General features: G+C 42.6%; 3 protein-coding genes across 6 annotated transcripts in view; 1 reads left to right on the forward strand and 2 right to left on the reverse strand.

The window, feature by feature from the left end:
• LOC109526420 (syntaxin-1A-like) overlaps window positions 1-11682 on the reverse strand; it is a 35105-nt gene extending 23423 nt beyond the window's left edge. For all 4 annotated transcript variants that reach the window (XR_002170332.1, XM_019887710.1, XM_019887711.1 and 1 more), the window contains exon 1: window positions 10798-11682. Coding sequence is in view for 3 of the 4 variants with exons in the window: in XM_019887710.1 (XP_019743269.1) it covers window positions 10798-10827 (30 nt within the window). In the remaining variant the exon portion in view is untranslated. The remainder of the gene's footprint in view (window positions 1-10797) is intronic.
• Window positions 11683-11786: 104 nt separating this feature from the next.
• On the reverse strand, window positions 11787-16537 carry bud23 (BUD23 rRNA methyltransferase and ribosome maturation factor). Its single transcript, XM_019887709.1, has 12 exons — window positions 16352-16537; window positions 16131-16168; window positions 15687-15782; window positions 15403-15485; window positions 15023-15119; window positions 14834-14930; window positions 13982-14032; window positions 13791-13876; window positions 13677-13722; window positions 13307-13368; window positions 12269-12358; window positions 11787-12168 (listed from the first exon to the last, which is right to left on the reverse strand). The coding sequence occupies exons 1-12, from the start codon at window positions 16394-16396 to the stop codon at window positions 12114-12116; spliced, it is 846 nt and encodes a 281-aa protein (XP_019743268.1). The 5' UTR covers window positions 16397-16537; the 3' UTR covers window positions 11787-12113.
• Window positions 16538-17312: 775 nt separating this feature from the next.
• On the forward strand, window positions 17313-18942 carry dnajc30b (DnaJ (Hsp40) homolog, subfamily C, member 30b). Its single transcript, XM_019887706.1, has 2 exons — window positions 17313-17450; window positions 17549-18942. Exon 2 carries the CDS (start codon window positions 17612-17614, stop codon window positions 18437-18439), a length of 828 nt encoding a protein of 275 aa, XP_019743265.1. The 5' UTR covers window positions 17313-17450; window positions 17549-17611; the 3' UTR covers window positions 18440-18942.
• Window positions 18943-22591: the final 3649 nt, after the last annotated feature.

The following is a 22591-nucleotide window of genomic DNA, read 5'->3' on the forward strand; positions in this document are numbered from 1 at the left end:
CAACAACAACAACCCAAACGTTCATGTTAAAAAGAATTTCACTGGAATGAAGGGCCAATTCGCCAAAACTGTTCAATTGCGCAAGCAAAGGTGAAAAGGAAAAACTTGAAAATGAATCATACATTCCGACGGTAAAGTCATCAGAAACAAGAACCATAAACTCAAGTCAAGTGATAAACTAATCAATGGCTCTTCATGGGATCATTTAAGTCATGATTTCCTGTCGGGGAAACAAAACAAAACAAAAAAAATCTATCCCCTGATTTTTCTTTTCAATGCTGCACAGGTAGTGTGCATTTTCAGATTCTGATTGCTGTTCTCCGCACACGTCCATGTATTTTCTTCACGAAATTTAGCCTTCACGAAAACTAACAAGCGTGTTTTTGGAATGTGGGACAGGTCAGACGACATGGAGAAAATGCACGCAAGCACAGGGAGAACATGCACCCTCCAAACAAGAAGGCCACAGTTGAGATTTAAACCCAAATGCTGCGGACTGTGAGGCTGCCCATTCACTGAGCACTACCGGTGGAGCTCATCGGGCTTACCATCAACAGCCCATAATGACAAGAAATCGAAAACCTTTGAACAACTCGCATAAAAAAAAAGTTGATTTATACCAACATGTGCAAGCATAAACCCTCACATTTGTATCACAAAATTCAAGGTGGAAAAAAAATTGTCATCATTTGAAACTGTCACATCGGTTGGAAAAAGAACCGCGATACAAGTAAAATTCATGAGTGGCCCATACTTGAAAGAGAAATGTATACCATCAGTGCTAATGAATATTCAAGAACCAGTCATGCCATTTGCAAGTTTCTTTCAATAGGTCCATTAAGTGCTTAATTTAAATGCAAGCATGCATGGCAATAAATGAGCCACCATCTCCACTGGTCTTGAAAAACCCCATCAAGTGAAAAACAAGTCTGATAAATTTGGCCCACCACAGAGAAGAGCGTTGTTAACAAGTCTGCAAAATGCAAATAAATAGAATAAAAAATCAACTCAAATAGTATGTGTTGTAGGGTTGGAAGCCTGTTAGCTTCTGACCCTATTCGTCTCCGTGTGCCCTGCGATTGGCTGGCAACCGGTTCAGGGTGTGCCCTGTCTACTGCCCGAAGTTGGCTGGGATAGGTTCCAGCACCCCCCCCCCCCGCGACCCTTGTGAGGAAAAGCGGATTGGAAAATGGATGGATGGATGGATGGATGGAGGTCTAAGAGTGTTTCAGTAGACTCTGAGCGTTTTAGTGGCACGTTTAATGTTTCCACACGCTTTTTCCTCCTTTTGTGTTTCCATATTCAAGCCTCCTGCGTCTTTGCGTTCGAGCCAAAGCAAGACGCCTCCTGCATTAGACATGACTCAATCTGTGTCAGCTGCACTGAAAGCGCAAGCAGATTTATTATCATAATATAGCAAAAACAACATTCATTATGTATGTTTTGCTCACTCACACACACACACACACACACACACACACACACACACACACACACACACATATTGAAATTTGTATAATGAATTGTTTTCTGCAGAAGGCTGACAACATGCATTCCCGATGATTGTGCTCTTGGAACATAATCATCGGCAAAGCATGCACATGTGATCCTTCTATCTTCCAGAAGTGGAAAATTGCTCACAATCTGTACCCGAATAGAAATAAAGATAGTCGTGCAAAACACAAAACGACTGTGGATATTTATTTTCTGGTTGCTATCACACAACTTTGTTGGCAAAGCAGCCAGTCGGACCCTGGCACTGTCGGAGAGTTAGTAATTGTCATCATCGCGGTACGGTGTCGTGTAGAACTGTAATGCATCATAATGGGATGGTTAAAATACAAGTAAAGTAAATCCATCCATCCATCCATTTTCAACACTGCTTATCATGAACAGGGTCAAATAAGACTTGCCTCGTTCAAGCCCTCAGGACATCGGGTGCCTACACAGGGAGCGATCTCCTGCCGGCTCATCTGATTGCGAAATTACAGAACCTACAGAAGCGACACTATGGGCCAACATTCAAACAATGCACTCTGGCTTCAGTTTGGTCATAAGGGTAAAAATCAAGCCATAGTTCCAGACTTCAAAGACACAATGCATCTCATGTCATCTTTCCCCATTGAAATTAATGAAAATGCCATGAAAACTTTATTTATACTGTGCATGTCATGCACAAAATAACTCACTGTGCTTCACATGGACAATACAGTATACAATTTGACCCAAGGGTATCAGATACAGGCTGAACAAAAGGGGTCCAAGGACTGATCCTTGAGGAACCACAGACACGCCATGGTCATTCAATCAGATTCAAAACTTCAAATAGGACCTGAAGCATTTTAGGACCATGACCATTTAGTCCTTAGTTTCCATCCTGTTCAACAGTATATTATGATCTACTGTATCATCGCTGCATTGAAATCCAACAAGACTAGCACCTACTCATTTCTAGTGAAGTCAAGTGAACGCAAAAAAATAATCTGAGCGACAATTGGTTTCTCAAGAAACATGTACAGTAAATCAGGTCATTTTTAAATCAAGGCACCACTTGTTAGGCTGATAATGAAAAAAACTAAAATGATTACCGGTACTTAGTAAGGCATCAGAAACATTTATTCGGCCTGTAAGACCCTTGTCATTTTACAATTTACACTTCCATAATAGCATTCCTCCCACCACGCTGTTTGAGAACCATTGTTGTGCCTTTTTCAAGAAATTGCAGAGAGCAAATCTGACCCAAGTTGAATAAGATGCGAGACAAGGCCTGGCTGCAGCGAGGAGGCTTCAGCAGCAACAAGCAAGATGAGGAAGAATCATGTAGGTGGCACAAGATATGAAGCACAGCAGCACCAAGCCAGTGTGTGTGTGTGTGTGTGTGTGTCTCCTCTCCCTGACAATCCCCCTCAATGTCCTCCTGTCTTAATCGTCTTTTCGCTCTCCATCCTCCAGATTTGATCTCTTCTGGAGAAGCATTAGAGCAACAGGCCCACACAGCATGGACACTGGTGCCTCCTCCTCCTTTTTCTTTCTTTTTTTTGATGCTCCTCAGCTCCATTTAAACAATCCCTCCCTCCTGAGAAATTCAATGTGATCCAAAACGAGACCTCCATCCATTTTATATAACATTTCTCTTCATGAGGGCATTGACTGAGGTGGCACCTGGTCCAGGCTGAACCTGGTCTGGTCTGTCTCGAAACACAGTACGCATGTTTGAAAACAATTGCTGAAACGAATTCACAGACTGAGAGTTATGCAATACTCGATTGTGGCGCTAAACCATGAACCCATTCCAATTTTCCTGTGACATACTTACTTGGGCATATGCTACATAAGAACATGAACGCCAACAGTGGTCATCTAGCGCAATTGCAAAGTGCAGTTCACTAGCCGCCATCCATCCATCCATCCATCCATCCTTTTTCTGATCTGCTTAATCCTCACAAGGGTCGTGAGGCATGCTGGAGCCTATCCCAGCTGTCTTCGGACAGTAGGCAGGGGACACCCTGAACCGGTTGCCAGCCAATCACAGGGCACACAGAGTCGAACAACGATCCGTCTTCACACTCACACCTAGGGACAATTTGGAGTGCTCAATCAGTCTCCCAGGCATGGTTTTGGAATGTGGGAGGAAGTACGAGCCACCTTCCACCCGAAAAATACATTTTACCTCAACATAGTCTGCTGGCATGGCCGCTTTAGAGCGCCTCGTTGTCAGCAATGAGTGCATGCACATCAAGGAGAGGTGCCGGTAAGGTTGAAAATTAAATGTCCGACATAACAACCAGTATGTGGGTAGGGGTTTTTATGCTGGCGTAGCTGCTTTAGAGCGCCTCGGTGTCGCCACGTGAAAAAAGCACCGTGATACTGCCTCCAGTGTTTGAGGACCAAGAGAACGGAGTGATACTTCGCCATTTATTTAATCATTCAAGTTGCCAAGGTTGTTAACAACGCTTCTCTGGGAGTGCTAAATTTAGAGGACATTTGATTTTCTCCTTACATTATCTTTACTCAATTTTGATTGATGTTGCTACCGAGGTAATCGTCATAAAATATGGGCATGTCACATGTGTACTGTACTGTATCATACCAAGGCTAACAATTGCGCTCATTAAATTGCGCAGATGTACCGAGGGTTGTTTCTAGCGCCTGTCAAGATCCAATTTCATCGTCCTTGCCTCTCTCACATCTCATCCTGACCTTCAATGGCCTCATCAGCGAAGTAAAGAGGTCTAAAAAAAGGCACATGAATACAATCTACAGACGATGTACTGGAAGATTACATTCTAACTTGAAACGCCACTGGCAGCCTCAAAGAAAATCAATTCCGGGCACCAATGTCGGCAGCAGCTGCCAATTCTCGCAAAGATAACTCCCTCCACCCCCCGGGAGGGCCAGCCTGTCATCGGAGCGCATGGTTATTCTCATTCTGGCTCGTTAATGCGCAATTAGCCGACGGGTATGGGCATTAAGACAATTAGGTGATGTTCACTGGCACGCTCGTCTGTCGTGAAGGAAGCCGGTGCCGCTAAATTCTTATGGAGTTCGACTGGAAAGAAGGCAACTTGTTTTCGCTCCCTCTCCCCTGCCTTTTCCCGTCATCAATCAGCCGAATAGCCACGAATGACCATAGAATTGTCTCTGTGCAACAATAACACAATGACAGAGTAGTGCGTGGATGTTAACTCCAGACAAAAGGAAAAAAGGTTCTAAGCTAAACAATGAGACAAAGAAAGCAGCCACAGTGAAGTATTTACTCACTTCGCTGACCAAAATATGAGGTGCACCAGCAAAGTCGGGCGTGGTGGAGGGAGAGGGCACGGTGCGAACGCCGGCCAGCCGTCACGCGCCTAAATATAATAGATGACGGGAGTGGGGGGGCGGCCATCGTGCGGTTAGACTGGCCGATCAGGATAATCAACACTTATTCGTGATGATCAGACTGGAAGAGACTTGAAATTTTACTGTGAACACGACAGAGCGTGTATCTCTGCGTGCTGTCTCCTATTTTAGAAGGGTAGGGCAACGTTTGAAGATGTTTTTTTTAAGATCTGGAAATGTTCTAAATTAGTTTGGGGATGACATGGATGAAATATTGGTGGAAGCCAGAGTTATTTGCGGAAATTTGCGCTCATATATTTTACAAGTCATGTCTTGGATCAGGCGGCCCAGTGGGCCAGTGGTTAGCGCGTCGACCTCACAGTGCAGAGGTACCGGGCTCAATTCCAGCTCCGGCCTCCCTGTGTGGAGTTTGCATGTTCTCCCTGGTGCCTGTGTGGGTTTTCTCCGGGTCCTCCGGTTTCCTCCCACATTCCAAACACACGCATGGTAGACTGATTGAACACTAACTTGTCCCTAGGTGTGAGTGTGAGCGTGGTTGGTTGTTCGTCGCTGTGCGCCCTGCGATTGGCTGGCAACTGGTTCAGGGTGTCCCCCGCCTACTGCCCGAAGACAGCTGGGATAGGCTCCAGCACCCCCCGCGACCCTTGGTGAGGATAAAGCGGATCGGAAAATGAATGAATGAATGAATGTTTTGGATCTTATTATCGTCAGCTAAGGAAGTCGACTCATCAGCAGTAAAAAGCAGTCTGCATTCTCTCGTAATATGGAAGCCGAAACGCCGACTCAGATGAGGTTGCTCATTCCAGAATGGTGTTCATTCATTCCAAGGACTTCCATCAGATGAAGTTTCCTGTATCCATACGACACAAGCGTGAGCGATCATCACAAAGAAACCGATGCAGCAAAGTGGTTTCAAGGAAGCACTTCATCGAGCGTGCCTATTTCACACCACGGATAAACACGGGCGCCTCGTACCGGCGCTCAGTGGACCATCCGCTCAGTCGCTCACCCCTACACCGAGCAGTCAGTAAATATGGACTATCAATGCAAATGTCATTTGCATAATACAGATCTTTGGGTGGGATGGGGCATCGGTCTCATTTCACGTCATTTCATGGCTCACTGATGCAATTATAATGTCCATCACAGTTGATGAATAATGCATTGAAGTGAATGCATAAATGCCTCACGGTTCATGGATAATATAGGGAAGGAGTTCCATTGGTGGTGCCTTTTCATCACTCTCCCACTGGTCAAACGCTCATCGGTGGATTTAGGAGTGCATAGTGTTGGTTAAGGCTGGTTGCTAGCCAGGGCAACTTGTGAGGCCGCTGGGGTTGAACGACTTCAGATTATTTTTTTTGTCATTGAGGCTCATGTGATTGTGAGTGGCATTATTTGTCAGCTTTAATTATTAAAATGTCACTTTTAAGTAAGGTTGCGCATAAATCAGCAGTGACTCCAAGTGAGATGCGAATAGGCGGCGAAAAAAAAAAGGGCCACCAAGTCAGACTTTTTGAATTTGAATCAGAACGAATCATAGCATATTGCCACACGTGTAGGGATGGAAGAGTACCAATACCAGGGATCGGTATCGGGCCAGTAGAGTGCATTTTTACTAGCAGCGGCGCCAGCCTTCTTACCCCCTTAAGTCAGTTTGTTTAAAAAAAATAAAAATAAAAAAAAATTTCAGAGTGCAGCATATTTAATCAAACAAATATGACACACATTCAACTTCAAGTAACACAAACATATTTGACAAGGAATAATGTCCCTATAGCTTGATTAATTAAATGCATTGCGCCACACAATGCAATCTGGGAACAAAGAGCCTTTACCATCATTACCAGAGAGTCTAAGTTGACGTTTTTATGGGCAAAGTGTTGCGATGTTCCATGTTTGTGAATGTCACCAAAAAAATCTAAATCAAAAATGCATTCGCTGTATTGATAGCACACAATTTGCCTTTGACAAGCATGTAAACTTCGAGAAAATTGGTTTAGAAATGAGCAAGCGATTACTTATTTTCATTGGACCGGCACTCCCTTCGATGGAAACAATGTCGCCGCAACCTTTGCAGCAAGGCCAAATCATGTAGAAATATCAATTAGATCTATTTTCGAAAAATCCCCGCGGTTATGCAGATAAGGGTAGAGCCACCCACCCACGCGGGTTCAAGGGTGTACGCGTCACGTCCATGCTATTAGTTAATGTGTCACTCTGACTCCAAACATGCGGTGACCGTGAGCATACACGACGAGCCGCCTGAGCTAACAGTGACAACAAGGCTGCGCGCACGAGGCGGGAAACAAAAGTCGAGTTGACAGCTTTCTGATAAATCGCCCGTTAGAAGTCAAAAACAAAAAATAAAGAGCAATAACGGCGGAAGCCGTCACGCCGAAAGGGAAAATGTGCAGGAGAAATAAATGACGGGTTCTTCCCGAAGCAGAAAATGAGGAGTGATGATCTGTTGCAGGTGCGGCGCTAATATTGCCCACATGACGAATGGTGATCCCCTGTGGTGAAATCTCAAATAAGCTCATCAACTTTGGCTTTAGCGGACTGATAAAAGCTGACAATCACATCAATATCGGCACCATCTGTCACTAAGCCACTGGCGAGGGCCGAGCGGGAGCGAGTCCAGGTGACGGCGCATCCTGGACTGGGTTATCGAGACTGGCAGCTGCGGGGGCATAAAGGCAGGCGTGTCGAAAAATCGAGAAGGACGACAGTGGAGAAGAGGCCGCATCCTCTGGCAAATAGCGGCAAAAAGCCAATTTCCTGCCATTGCGGCACACGTGCGTGGATTGGTAAACACGTGGCTACAAAAACAACACCGAGCCCAGTTCTTGTTTTTGTGTGTGAGCAATGAAGGAGCTTTTTAAACAGCAGTCAGACAATTCAAAAGCAGCACGGCCCTCGCATCACAAAAGAGTAAGGGAAGCTTGAAGAGCTGTTGACGTTTGCGAGTGGGAAATTGATGAAAGGGAACACATGCCGAGCAGGCCTTTGAATTTCGCTACCTTGCTTATCTGGAGTCAGACATCCTTGAAAAGTATTAAGTACAACAATGAGTTTGAAGCTCATCTGGAAACCGAGACAAGAGTCTTGAGCGTGGTGCATGCAAGGGATTGAACAACTAAATATTTTTTTTGTTGTCGACTACAATGTGATGAAAGTCGAAATTGATTAATGACCAGGACCGGTTGGGGGAATAAATTCAAAACAAATGGTGGAAAATACGACTGAGTATTATGTTGAATGTAGCTGTAGTACTTCGCGAGAGACCCGCCTATGTTTTTGTCTTCGGTACACACTTAAAGCCAATCGAGCTGTTTCGATTTTGCCACTTTCATAGGCAGTCAGAACTCCTGTCCAGCTGACTCATTCATAAATGACTTCCAGTTTAGTCTGGACTCTGACCAGACCCACAATAGAGGTCAAAAAGGCACCCGAGCCCTGGAACCAAGAGTATGCGACAATTCTAAAAGAGGGCAACGGCACAAGTCTTACATTTCGGGGATTCGGGACAACGGTCTTTTTTTCTGGCGAAGAGGACTGAGAAACTCTTAACTAGCTGAGCGTTTCGGCTGTCACTTCAGCCTTTGTCGGAGCTATGAAAAAAAAAAAAAAGACACCTTAAATCTCATTTCACGAATAAGTAGACAAGATGAACTGCATAGTGCTTGCACAAAAGTTTTTCTTTCCATCAGTGCCTTTTTCTACACTGTGCATTATGATCAAGCCCACCTCGGACTGGTCCGCAGTCAGTCACAGGGCTATTATAAAGAGAAGTAACCACTTCACATACACAGAAGTCAAGTACATGAAAACCGAAATTACTAATGGCTCAGCTCTGCCGGTCAGTTGTCTATTTTCAAATAGTACAACGGGAAAGTATGAAAACCAAGCTTCATCGGATGCTGCAGTCATAGGTTATGAATGAAACCATTAATCGAATGACTCAGTGACAAAAAAAAAATCTCAAAGCAAAATCTCTGTCTCAACGTATGGCAGGGATCATTTAGGCCTTGAATGGTAAACTTCAATATATTAAAGGTGTGTGATTTATGGTTTAAATACCGTAGATAGGTAGAACTAAGGATGGGGTTATTTCTTTCTCTCTGGTACTGTTTGTGCATCATTACAGCAATGTAAAGAGGCAGCATGGCAGGCGGCAAGACACGCCTCTCTAATCCACACACACACACACACACACACACACACACACACACACACACACACACACACACACACACACACACACACACACACACACAGGGGTTGGCAGAGCAGCGTTGTCTCCCTGGAGGCCAATTCATAGCAATATCCTCCACTGAAAATTGCACACAGCCTTTAAATTGTTTCCCTCTCCCTCCCCATCTTAACTGCCAATTGCGTAGATCTGACAATGGCCACTTTACCACACTCATGCATGCAAACACGTACGCACGCACGCACACACTACTTCTATCAAACTTGCTGTTCCTCGTTATTATTCTAAGTATATTGAGGCGACAAGCAAGAGTATTCAAAGCGCAGCCTGGAGGCCAATGTTTGTTTTTTATTATTACTTAAGTTCAACACAGCCTGCTACCCATATGAGAGTTGGACCAAAAGGTCATGATTTATTTGTATCATTTTGTTGGCAGTCTGTAAGGTTGGATTTTTTTTGCTTTTGTCCACTACATACAGCTTCACAGGAACTCCTAAACAAGTAAAAAAGATGGACACACATTATTACTACTGTGATAACCTCGATTTACAAATTACTCAAATTGAGAGTCTTTCAGTACACGAGCTGTCGCTCGGCTGACTTTTTTTGTCTTGAGTTGTGAGTAAGAATTGGCATTACGATCACTCGATGGCCATTGTGAACTTCACAACAAGCAGCAATTTAGCAGATTTTTTTTTAATTCACTTTTAATCTGTTTATTGTAACTCTAAGATGATTAACTGGGGGAATAAACAAACCACAGACAACTGCATGTTGTTTATTTAATCAAGTCACTCAACTTTGCTTTCAGAAAGTATGCTAGCTTCATGCTACAACACAATGCAAAACACCATTGACAGGCTAATGAAAGTAGCATCGAAGTTGCAGGGTTATAACCAATTGAGCAATGGATATGTGAACACAAAATAGGCAGTATCCCATAAAGGAGAGCATTTGAAAATACTCAGAGCGTATATTCTCTGAGTGTGTGTGCGCGCATATATATATATATATATATAGAGAGAGAGAGAGAGAGAGAGAGAGAGAGAGAGAGAGAGAGAGACAAACACACACTAGTTCATTCATCTTGTAAAATATCAAGAATCGCATTGCATCACGTCCTCTCGAACTGAGCCATCCTGCACTGAATCGAATCGTAATCCACATCACATCGTCTTTTATTTAAGGCGCACACGCCTGCTAATTAGACCTTTTTTTATATTTGCTAATTAGACTTTTTTGAATGGCAACGTTCCAAGGAGTGTCATCATGACGTTTATCTACTCAAACCACTTTCTGTCTGTGTGCTTTTACACGTCCCGAATTGCAACATTAGTGAGAAAAAAAAAAAAGGTTATATATTGTAAATGTCTTTAGGGGGGCGTCCGTGAGGCTCAGTGGGGACATTTAACGGGTCAAACGAGCGACGTGGGACCAATTGTCCGGCGTAATTACGCGAATCGATGAAACCACACACTTGCATGCAGACTAGTGAATAAATCACCGGAGGTTCACTTTCACCAAGGAGTGATAAACGGAATTGACATAGCAACTCCCAAATTGTGCAACACAAATTCAAACAAGTCAAAATCTTCACCGTGGTCTCCTGCTGCCCGCGTGAAATAAATGCAGATTGGTCACAACTGTTGCTGCGTAAAGGCACCGTGCGCGGGGCTCTCGGTACTTTTTACGTTCTCAGCCAAGGTGCGTTCAAAAACAACAGCAAAAAGACAACTTACATGTCGAAGTTCTTGCATGCGGTCCTTCATTGTGGATTTTTCGGGATGGTGGTGATGATGGAGCGGATGTGGACACGGCAATGAGCGGGCTAAGGATGCGCGGCAGGCGGCTTCACAAGGAATCGATGCTTTCTTCCCCCAACCTCCCCCACCCCCACCCCCGTCCTCACCGCTCTCCCTCCTCCTTTTGGCTCCTCAATCGCGGTTCCGATGACGGGTTGATTGGACCGACTCCGTTAACCAATTCCACGCCCGTCAACTTCCTCGATTGCGCCCAATGGACTCGGCTTTGGGGAGGACCTGTTGACTGGAAGTGTAAGAATCCACTTGGGGAGTACAGGGAGGGACAGTGAGAAAGAGCAAAGAAAGAGGGGACGTCTAGTGGGCTGACGGTTTTGGGTTGAGATTGAATGTCGATCGAAGGCTCTCAGAGATAACGCCCAGGTAGGTTTTTTTTTTTTGCATTGGGTGCGGAAGCATGGCGCCCCCTGTCAGGCCACTGCGGGCACAGCAAGCAAGACAAGTCCAAATATCGATTTATTCATTCATCCATTCTTCGTTTTGTCAACTGGGGTTTGCCCACAATAAGGGATGCAGATGAGCTGGAGTCTATCCTCGCTAATTTGGGTCAGAGAAAGGGTATAACCTCGACTGGTGGTCAGCCAATCACAGAGAGACAAACAACCACAGGTGTCACCAACTTGGTGCCCGCGGGTCTGCCTAAAAATAGCTCACCAGTGACTACAAGCGCCTACTCTGTTTTTTTAAGCGGAAAATACGTGTTCTTTGGGAAGTGGCAAAAAACGTGGCACGGGATATGGAAGAAATGTCATCTTTTTTGCATTATGCTCAATCGTTGACATTGTAAGAGTTAGATTTTTTGAACTGGTCGTTTTAAATGAGCCACCGCCATCTCCTCCCTCGTTATTATTGTTTGTTGGACAGTCGTAAGGCAACGCTTGCTCAAATGAAAATTACCAAAAGGTTGATGACTTCGTATTTGCTTTAATTTGGACACGTATACCGAATATTGCGTCCGGTGATCTCACCGAGGAAATGCAACAAACATTTCATTCTAGTTTGATTTGAGTCACAAAACGCGGACAAAAATGGTCAATAATATGAGCTTGGATATGTACATTATGGTATATTACTGCTCGTTCTGTGCCTCGTAGATGTCTTCACGAAGTCAGGTTTTAAAAATGAGAGACCACAAGTATTGCATCCAATTAAAAAGAATAAAGTCCATTCACCATAGAGGTGACTCTGTGTGTGCGTGTGTGTCTGTGATGAAGGCCCAGTTGCATGAGTCACAGCTAGAAATGAGGTCTTCTCTGACGTCCGGTGTATTTGGTGTCAGCCCGCACCTCCCTGTAGGACGACATCACAAGGATGAGCCAACTGACATGATTTGAAAAAATGAGTGTACAAAGACTGTATGGATATAATGAAAATACACCAGAGCCCATACCGTCCTTGTCGGCGTCTCCTCTCCTTTTTTTCCAGAATCCAATCTCGGCTCTTCTTTGCCGATTTTCCCTTCATGTTTTTGAATCGGCATCTTTGCAGGGACAGAGTGAGGTGATTACTTGTTTGTTAGGTGCGAGATATTATCCCATGTAAAAGGCAGGAAAATCCGCCTGTCGGGGTTTCGCGTCAGGCAGGACGACAACCTTTTTTTTTTGCTCTTTACTCTTGGCCTGCTGGCATCATGATTCAGGTACGACTGAACCTGATCCACACCTGAAGCCGAGACCGGATACACCACCTTCTTGGTGAGCTTGGATACGAATACTGGACATGCTGGGAACATTGTATACCGACTTGGAAACGGATGCAGTCATAAAAAAATATTTTGAAATTATGTGCATGAGTACTCATATTTTGCTAGTTTTCAAATTATTATTCATAGAGCTTCATTTTGGCATTTTGTGTTCTTATTCTTATTGTGATGTTTATTCTTGACCCCAGCGGGTGTTGCGCATTTCTAATCTCATGCACATTATTTTGGACAATTTCTATTTCATTTTGTACAATTTTTAACTATTATTGCAATTTCATTTTGTTATTCTTATTTACATGGTATTTTCATAAACTGTATTGACTGCGACATTCGGTAAACATGAGATCAAATGTGCTTTAAGTGGCATTTTGCGTTTCCATGTCGGTAGACTTCGTCAGTTTCCCCAGTACTGTCTCAGACTCACCAAACTGGATGTTACAGTAAAGCAAAACATGGGAAGGTCATATTTCAACACACACACACACGCGTACACGCACACGGCGAGCTCATTATCTGGTCAATTGCATTCACACAGCAACCTGCTGTGAAAAAAAGACAAAACAAACAAGCTTTTATTGGTGCACATTTGGCCTGAGGTAGCATCTTAATATCATAAAAAGAGAGAAGAAGATTGGAGGCTTTCAGGGCTTCATTAAACAGACACACTAATGTGATTAGCATAAGCAGGTTATTGCATCCGTGTAAACAACACTTCCATCTTGTTACCTTTGTCCCGAATACTGGACCTGGTTGGGGACGTTCTTGTCAGACATTTCGGAGCCCAAACCCTGAAGTTGGTAAAGCAGCAGTGTTATACACAGTTAGATTTTTCCAATCAGACTGGGCGAGAAAGACTTAAATTTGAAAGATTTATTTTGTTAATTTTTCCCCATAAAAATTCCTGTCCCAAATTTGTTGATTTTTCACACTTTTCTTACAGTTAGAAAGCAAATGATAAGGACATAATTCAAATTATTTCTTGCTTTCAATGACGGAGGAAGCGAAATAAATACATTTCTGAAGCGCATAAACTGAAATTAGTGGTGAAATTTGATTCAGCAGCGAGCTCTCCTTCTTTCATTTGAAACAAACTTACCTTGGGCAGGACGCCCGTCACGCCAGCAAACAGACACAAGAAGAACCTGGAGAGAAGCACAATGAGCAACAACGGCAACTGTGACCTGAGTCCCACAGGAAGTGATCTACGGACTTTTTGGCCTTGGTGCTGTTGGGGTAGTCCACCACCATGCCTCCGCTGAAGCCCGCCCTCATGGCCTGCGACGTAATCAGTTCCAACTGCCAGGAGATCAAAACAAGTGAGGAGGATGAATGATACGGAGGCGGGAGGGAGAAACTAACTTCCTAAATGCTCATCGGAGGACATTTTATGTTCTTGTTTACCTGCTCTGAGTTCTCGGGATAGAGCTGAAAAACGGCCCGGGCGCCTCTTGACTGAAAGATGGAGAACAAGTAATTTAATGATAATCTATTGAACAGTTTGGACAGATGAAATGGCACGAATGCACGAAAAAGTCATTAGTGTGCACAAATAGGTAGGTAGCTTGTGTGCACATATTAGTAGTTTGTGTGCGCAAAGTATTTTTTTTCTCAGCTGTCATGTCTGGGGCTCCGTACGATTCTATTTGGCAGAACAAATTTACGCTAAGCAATTTATTAAGAAATATATATTTTGAATGAAATAACTTCCTTTTTTTGTCCCTTAATGCTTACAACAATAAAGAAATAATTTACACGCAGAGCATTGTACTGTTTTACAATCATTTTTGTCCTTTATTTGTTTACCCTTGCAGAGAGAAAAATCAGCAAAAATCAGCCAATGTTTTGCTGCTTTTTCTGGGGGATTGTTCGAATGTCATTATTTTTGTATAATGGAATATGTTAATGTGTTAAAAATGTTTAATGGCAAATATAAATAAATAAACAAGCTGATTTTTTTAAAAGAGCTACTCTCAGCCAATTAATCAGTCAGGCCCCAAAAAGTAAGGGCTGGGTGATTGTATGGCTCAGGATTGTTTTCAGTCAGCGTTACCAACTTAGACATTTTGATTTCTGACACCTCCAGGGACTATATTTCAAAAAAGCTGTTAGCAGTTTTGATTCCCGCGAGGAAACAGACAAAACGTGGGGAATCACATTCCCATTGTTTTCTGCATGACCAGATAGGAGAAAGCAAACTGATTCCAACCTCAAAATTCCCACTGTAAATAAATCAAAAATTTGAATACAACTTACCAATGAAGAATAAAGAGTACTAAAGAAAGTGTAAAGTCTCTTGGGAGGACTGTGTGTGCGCTTGTCAGCGTTGCAAAGCCACTGAAGAGCTGAAATACTGACAGGGAACAAAAACAAGGGTCACTAATTAAACTACAAGATTCCATATGAATCCTGAGAAAGTGACAGGACATTTGCTAGATTTGGTACCTAACGCAGCCATCAAAGGTTCCCGGTCGGAAAGGCATCCCTTGACCCATGTCTCCCAATAGAAGATCTCCTTCCACCTCTCTGTCCTGTGCCACATCTGATACAGATCACACACACACGGAATTGTGTTCAGATATGTTGCTTGAAGGCCAGTTGTGCTAGCCCACCAATGGCATTTTGCAGTATCGGTTAGCATTAAGCTAGCAGACTTTCATCAGACAAAGTTATGTGGCGTTTGGTTAAATACATAGTGTGTGAATCTGTATGTAACAACTGAAAATAAAAATAGCAATCGGACAGCTTTATCTGGAAAAAACTTGGCCGGGAGTTCTAATTATCACAGTCACCTAAACGGAGCTGACAATAATGCTCAAACTAACCCAGCATTGCTGTGCTGATGTCGACTCCCACCCAGTAGTGTCCTTCATCTGTGAGATAATCGCCACTAAGCCCCGAACCACACCTGAGAAGAAAATAAGAAGAATAAAACCCCTGAGTGCTTTGCAGTTCAAACGTATGTATATACACACACACACACACACACACACACACACACACACAAATATTAGGGCTACATTTAGAAAAAGATTTTTTGATTTCAGGATTGTATAATTCAACAAGGCCACTTTTGAGCGTGAAGGCAAGTACAGTTTAATTGGCTCACCCCACATCTAGCAGATAGCACGGCTGCCCCTCTGGAAGGTTCAAAAGCTCCACGGCTCTCTCCGACATCTGAGTCTGAATCTCGATCATACGTGAGCTGACACAAAAGAATTTTTGGGAGAAACATCCTCTTACAAGACTTTTGACAAAATAAAACCTTTTTCAAGAGAAACAAACAGAATATTTTACTGCGTGAAAGCCGCAGCAGAGAATACAGTAGTATGTGATTTATTGAATACATTCTAAAAACTCGAGGCATGTTTTGAAGAATGTATGACGTGTGCACAATATATATTGCAGCATATCATTACATACTTTCAGTATGGAAGGCACGAAAACTACTGGCAATGTAAACCTCATTCATATTTCGTCAGCCAAAACTAACAAGTGTTTTCTAGTTTAAATTTGATTCATTTTAAAAAGTTGTGACAGCAATGAGACTTACTTCTGGGAGTATTTCTTGGCCTCATCTGCGTTGTAAAACTGTGGAGTGAAAAAAATGCACTGTATTAAAAGCTAAACAAACATCTCATGTTGTTGTTGTTGTTTTTTTTTTTAATAATGCATAGCTTGAAGTGAGGCTGAAAGCAAGCCACAACAGCGTCCCGTTTACATTGAAGCTGCTGTTAGCCGAGATGCTACAAACACATAAAAACAAGCACTAACCACATCTGGAGGAGCCGTGTGCTCCGGTCGTCGACAGGAGCTCATGGTACAGTAACTGGTTAGTAACCGAAGAGAAGAGGTGAATGTAGTTTACTCCTCAAAAAGAAGATAAATGGATGACACATGTGGGTCCAATCTGTTGACCATACGCAGTAAACTCTTCTTCGGTGAAATACGAGATGAATTATAGGGGAAATATCTGTATGTCGCCATCTAGTGGAAGTCTCCTTCAACCCACTGCGGACACACTACAGCTCAGGGGAGAGTCGGCAGCATCATCACTGTTGGCAGACCCGGTTTCGAGGTTTCAAGACAGCTTGAAGCAAAACAACTACTTATGTACTGCTGATGGAAGCTGGGGGAATACCATTTAAATTAAGATTTGATAATTTGTTCTGAACATATTGGGGGACGCTGAAAGGAAGTGTTCATACTGTAATCCTGCCCTGTCGGGTCTGACTGAACGTTGGGAGTGCTGTATCAATTTGAGAGTCCTGGTTTTGGATGTCCTATAAAGAATGCCAGGCAAAAATTCTGGATTAAATAATCAGATTTTAGTCTTGTGTTGGGTAGCTCCCCCATGGATGTTACACTACCAATGCCGATAGTTGACTTAAAATTGCGAAAAGATGTAATCAAATTACAGCACAACGTAAAATAAAAACGAAAATTCAATTAAAAACAGTTGCATGAAAGTATTACATATGTGTGGGTGATACAGATATTAATATTTATAATAAAATGGTTTCTGTATTGTATTTTTTGAAAACAATTACATATTCAAATCGCAGAGATGTTACCGTCAACTTTGGTGTAAAAACAATTTAAAAAATATTATGAAGGTACTTCACAGTTAAATTGTTTTTGATACATTTTGTGCGTCTTCACGTCATAAAAATGGTTAAATGGGCGTAGCGGTTTCTGCTGTGTGATTGGTCGAGCACGATCATTTCTTCCTCTTCTCGTCGATTCTTGTTGGTCCACTGCGACGTGACGTATGAGGAACTTGACTGGTTTTCCTGCTGGGTGATATGAGGGTGGGAAATGGCGGAGGTCGTCCAAAAGCTGGGCAGCGGAGTTTGCCGGTTGTCCAGCTTCAGATACGGTCAAAGTCGACCGCTTTGCTCCGAGGAAGCTTCGGAAACTTGGCGAGAAAAGTGCACATTTACTGCAAGTCCAAATAAATACGTTTTAACGGGGAACGAAGGCGACGTTTGGCCAAAAAGCACAGCGGTAGGACCCAAAGTAGAAGTCAGACTAATGGAAAGGAGTCATCGGATAACTGAAATTAGTTTGAACCAGAACTCACCCCGTTTTACTGGATTTGTTCATGCTAGAGAGGCTTTTAACAGTTCTTTGGTTGGACCCTGGAGGTCATCCGAGAGCAGAGGAGCTGTTTCCGGTACCCCGAACTCCCTCCTCACGTCATCTCAGCAGCTGCGAGCTTTCTGCATCCTCATCCGAGTGCATACCCCAGAGAGTCGGCATTGTGGCTCTTTTAAATCCAGAAGCTACTGTTGGAAGAAAGACTTTAAAGATGACCCATTGTACAGAAACAGGACGGCCTATTATGACATCCTCAAAGTGTCCCCCAATGCCACGCAGTCCCAAATCAAGACCGCCTACTATAAGCAGTCGTTTATCTTCCACCCAGACAAAAACCCCGGGAGCGCAGAGTCTGCGCTGCGCTTCTCTGAGATCAGCGAGGCATACACGGTACTGGGCAACAAAAGTCTGAGGAGGAAGTATGACCGGGGTATCCTGAGCATGATGGATGTCCACGGTACGGGAAGACCCCCCTCCAAAGAGACCTCAAGCAGATCCTCGGGATCGGCACAGCAGCAGCAAACCACCTCCAGGGGTTTCTCCCAAACGAGAGGAAGGCCCATGTACGACTTTGACGCCTTCTACCAGGCTCACTACGGCGAGCAGCTGCAGAAGGAGCGAGAAATGCGAGCCCGAAGGCAGCGCAAAATCGAGGCGCACCAGGAGAAGCTGAAAAAGTGGAGGCAGAGCAAGATGATCGAGGGCACGGTGGGCTTGCTGCTGCTGGCCGCGGGCATGGTTTTCCTGAGCGTCAAGTCCTGAAAGACGAGCGGCATCTGGACCGCCTCCTTGTTGGGGTGGCATGTTCAAACACGACAAGAACGCTTTTTCTCAGTTTTTGACTTTTCAATTTGGGGTTGTAGTCATATAGAGGCAAAATGTTCATTTGAGGATGAACAAATTTGGAATCACACCATAACAATTTATTTTATTTTTTTTTTAGACCCACTCGACACAATCAAGTGCAGATCCTTGATAATGCCTTGTGTCTTGCAATTGTGATGAAAATGTGAGTTTAATCTAGCATCGTTGAAAAACACACTTCAATACATGAGAAATTAACTACTGGATTAAATTAAATTTTCATTTCTAAATTGCTGAGATGCATCTGTACATATGAAATATGAATTATATTTGGAGGATTGTGTTTTGTGTGATTTATTGCAAAACTAATTGAAGGAATACATATGAAAATTATATTCTTTTGAATGAATGCCCCGTGACAAATCCATCGTATTTTCAGGCCAAAATGATGGCTCGAAAAAGAAAATAACCGAATAGCACACAACGTTGAGAGTATCCTGGTACATTGTATTATTTAACTGCATTAAAACTAATTACACAAGGCCCTCTATGCTTTGAATGGAGGAAAGTACTGACCCCTCTATCACTGAGCCAAGACGTTCATGTCACGTTTGGCCTGGAGAGGGCAGCCGACCATATCGAATGACATCACCTGCTCAGAACGGGTCCTGATACTCTATTTTATAGAATATAAGATAAATAAACGTGGCGTTTTGGGCCAACATCAGCAAATGTATACACAGTGTATACATATTAGGGAGAGTCACAAAAATCTAATGATTTTGTTCACATTTTATTCACAGAAATATAAAGTAGTATGTCAATTACATCACTTTGTACAAAATTGCACAGACTCGTCAAAACTCAGTCAACAGAAACAAACCAACTTAGAAGTTTTACCGGGTGTTACTAAAATAAAAGTGGAGCAACGACTGCACAGATTCTAGGATTCCAGGTCAAAAAGAAAATCTGCTTGTTTTGCTAAATAAATGAGATGTTGAGGGCATGAGCAGTGTGTGGTGTGTGACTGATATGTGACGGGGCCCTTGCACAACGACAAGATTCAATAGGGGAGGGAAAACCCATTCACAACAGCTTAGGAATAATAAATATGTTCCAAAAATAGGACGCAAGTTGGCACATTAACCTCCTCAGCTGTCGTGGAAAATGCTGCGTGATGGCCACGCTTGACGCGTGTAACTCATTTAGTAGCTGAACTAAAGTTGACGACTGTATATTACAAAAAGGCATTGGCATGTCCGGTGTTCGAATTTGGCTTGAATGTTCCTTTTTAAAAAAATCTTACCGGTAATAACGCTTGTCTAATACATATTTTGATGATTTAAAGCAAAGCTACGAAGCCAATTATGTGCACTCAAGCGTGGCCGTCCTTTCCCACAACTCTGCTCCACTTCCCCCTCCTAGCCTCCACTAAATGCTGGAGTCCCATCGCGTGACAGGTTGAAGGCGTGACTTTGAATGTGACAAAGACTAAACAAAAACATAAACGCGCCACTTTTGTCTTTGCTCCTTTTTTTTCATGAGCTGAACTCAAATATCGAAGACTTTTTCGATGTACAGTGGAAATACTCGTGATACTTTGCTTTGACTTTGGAGCAAACATTTGACAAGTCCCACAAAGTGAAGTTTATTGTCAATCTAAATATCAAACGAGCGACCACTTTGTGGGAGCTAATGAGGATCCTAACATTGAAAAAAACAAAGAGAATTGCAAATGGTGTATTTAAAACAATCACAAAACTTTGCTCTTTGGAAACTTAATGCACTAAAATGTAAAAATGCCATAGATGGGCTAATGAATGATGAATAGTCATGGCGTGAGACCCTCGACGCAATGCACATTTGAGCAGAAATGCTGCATCAACAAATGTCGAGAGACAAATTAACGATGCTCGCAGACATACATACAGACATGTATGCTCTGTGAGAAATTATTATTTTACAGTTTACAGAGTAATTATGGAATTTTTTTTATTTTGTTTGTCTTTGTGACCAGTGCCGTATATTAAAAGAGTCTGGCCAACTCGCTTGACCCGCACCGTCTTGCACCCCAGCCTGCTATACGATAGTACACGTGTGCTGATTTATCCGGTACACATTTCTTTCCTACAAACTGAATAGTCCGAATTTCAACATAATGTACAGTACAGTACATGTGGACTATAAGGTGATCATGTCGCAGGTTTACTTATTTTTCCAATTAGAAAAAAATGGGCGGGTCTAAAAGAATCGCAACACGCCCGTTATGAAATGGTTGAAATTAGTCACTTCATTGATAGGTGGACAAACATTAATTTAAAAAAAAAAGGGGGCAGCTGAAGCATCACACGAGGGGGTCACGTAGTGACCGAGGGTCAATCGAACAAAATATATTGTAGCTAATCTAACTCTGACGCCTTGCCGATTGATTATTTATTCATTGTTTCTTACTTAGACCAGAGAGAAAGAGAAAAAAAAATTGGCGTTCCCTACATTTATCCTTTCCGGACAATCAGACACACCTAGAAAACAGCGTAACCCCATTAATCGTGCGTTAAATAGGGAATGGTGTGCACATTCGGACACGGCTTCCCGTTTATTTAGGGCGCTAGAAAGATATTGATTAAGACAGAACCCGTTTAATTATGACTGTATTTGATTGCAATCCATCCCCACCAAAAGGCGTCAACATGAATGACCCCTTATTTAGCGTCAAAGAAGCTAAATTGCACCAAGCAACATTTACAGAATGCATTCATCTCAAACAATTTTATTTTATTTTTTGCGGCAACAACCTTTGATAAAGTGATATCAAACCATAATATTTTATTGAAAAAAATTCTGCCGTCTTAAAGGTTAATCTTGATGCACAATATGTCTATTTATTTATTTATTGATTAATTTTTTTTAACAAACTACATCCTATTTAAATGTGTTAATATTTTTAAAAAAGTGTGTGTGTGTGTGTATATATATATATATAATATAGTGCTATTTTCCTGTTTAAAAATACATTCGGAAAAAAAAAAGTTTTTTGGGTGGGGTGGGGGGTGGATTGATTGAGTTGATAAACAAAACTAATTAAAATAGCATCTCAAGGCACAACAGTACACCAAACAGTTTCTCTCAAATATTTACAAACGTTTCTAAATCTGTGTTGGAGAGCACTTCTCCTTTGCAGAGATAATACAGCCACCTCACAGGCGTGGCCAAGCAATACCATGCACATTTTATTGCGGACAGCTAAAGTACGCCTGCTTAGTAAATCATGCTGTCTAATTAGCATCTTGACATGCCACACCAGTCAGCTGAATGGATGACCTCGGTAAAAGAGAAGTGCTAACTAGCACAGATTTGAACCTAACTGAACTATAACAAAGAAAATCAGGCCGACTGTCTACAGAGAAAAAGTTTTCCATGTTTGAGTTGAGCAAAAGCAAAATTGTTGCATTGATGTTTTTGTTCAGTATATTAAAACAGCATATCGAATCTACAGTTTACCCATATAACGAGCTTGTATTAAAAAACAAAACAAAACAACCACAAAAAAACCCAACCCTGTTTTAGAAGCACTACTGTAACACGGTGATCATCCAAAAATACTCAAATACATCACCAGACACACACTCACGCTCATAAAATAAGCCAGTGTGACAGCAAATGGAAGCCACCCTGACCCGTATTAAACCGCCTCACTTTTCACACACGTATGCATTGATGTTGCGGAGAAATGCATGTTTTGTGAGCATTTTGGTTGCACGCCTTTGCTCGCCATTCTTGAAAATTGGGAAATTGGACATTTCGCACCTATGACTAAGAAAAGTGATTTCAAGTCGAGTCTTTCGACTCCTCGTAGCCTGATTTCACCAAAACTCATAGCCACGCGCATGGAGAGGGACTGGGATATTACACACCTCACCTCCAATAGACGCCACATTTTTTCGCTGGACTTCGGGAGGGAAAAACACCAGTTGGTGTCAATGAGAAATTGGAATTACCTTTAAATCTGACTGATATCATCATGTGCTGCCTAAGTTGTCATTGGCATCCGTAAAGCTTACGTTGATACGGCGGCATTCAAAGGGCTGCTTTCTGGAAGAAGAAAAAAAA

Source organism: Hippocampus comes, unplaced genomic scaffold (genome assembly GCF_001891065.2).
Source record: "Hippocampus comes isolate QL1 unplaced genomic scaffold, H_comes_QL1_v1.1 scaffold6, whole genome shotgun sequence".
NCBI lineage: Eukaryota > Metazoa > Chordata > Actinopteri > Syngnathiformes > Syngnathidae > Hippocampus > Hippocampus comes.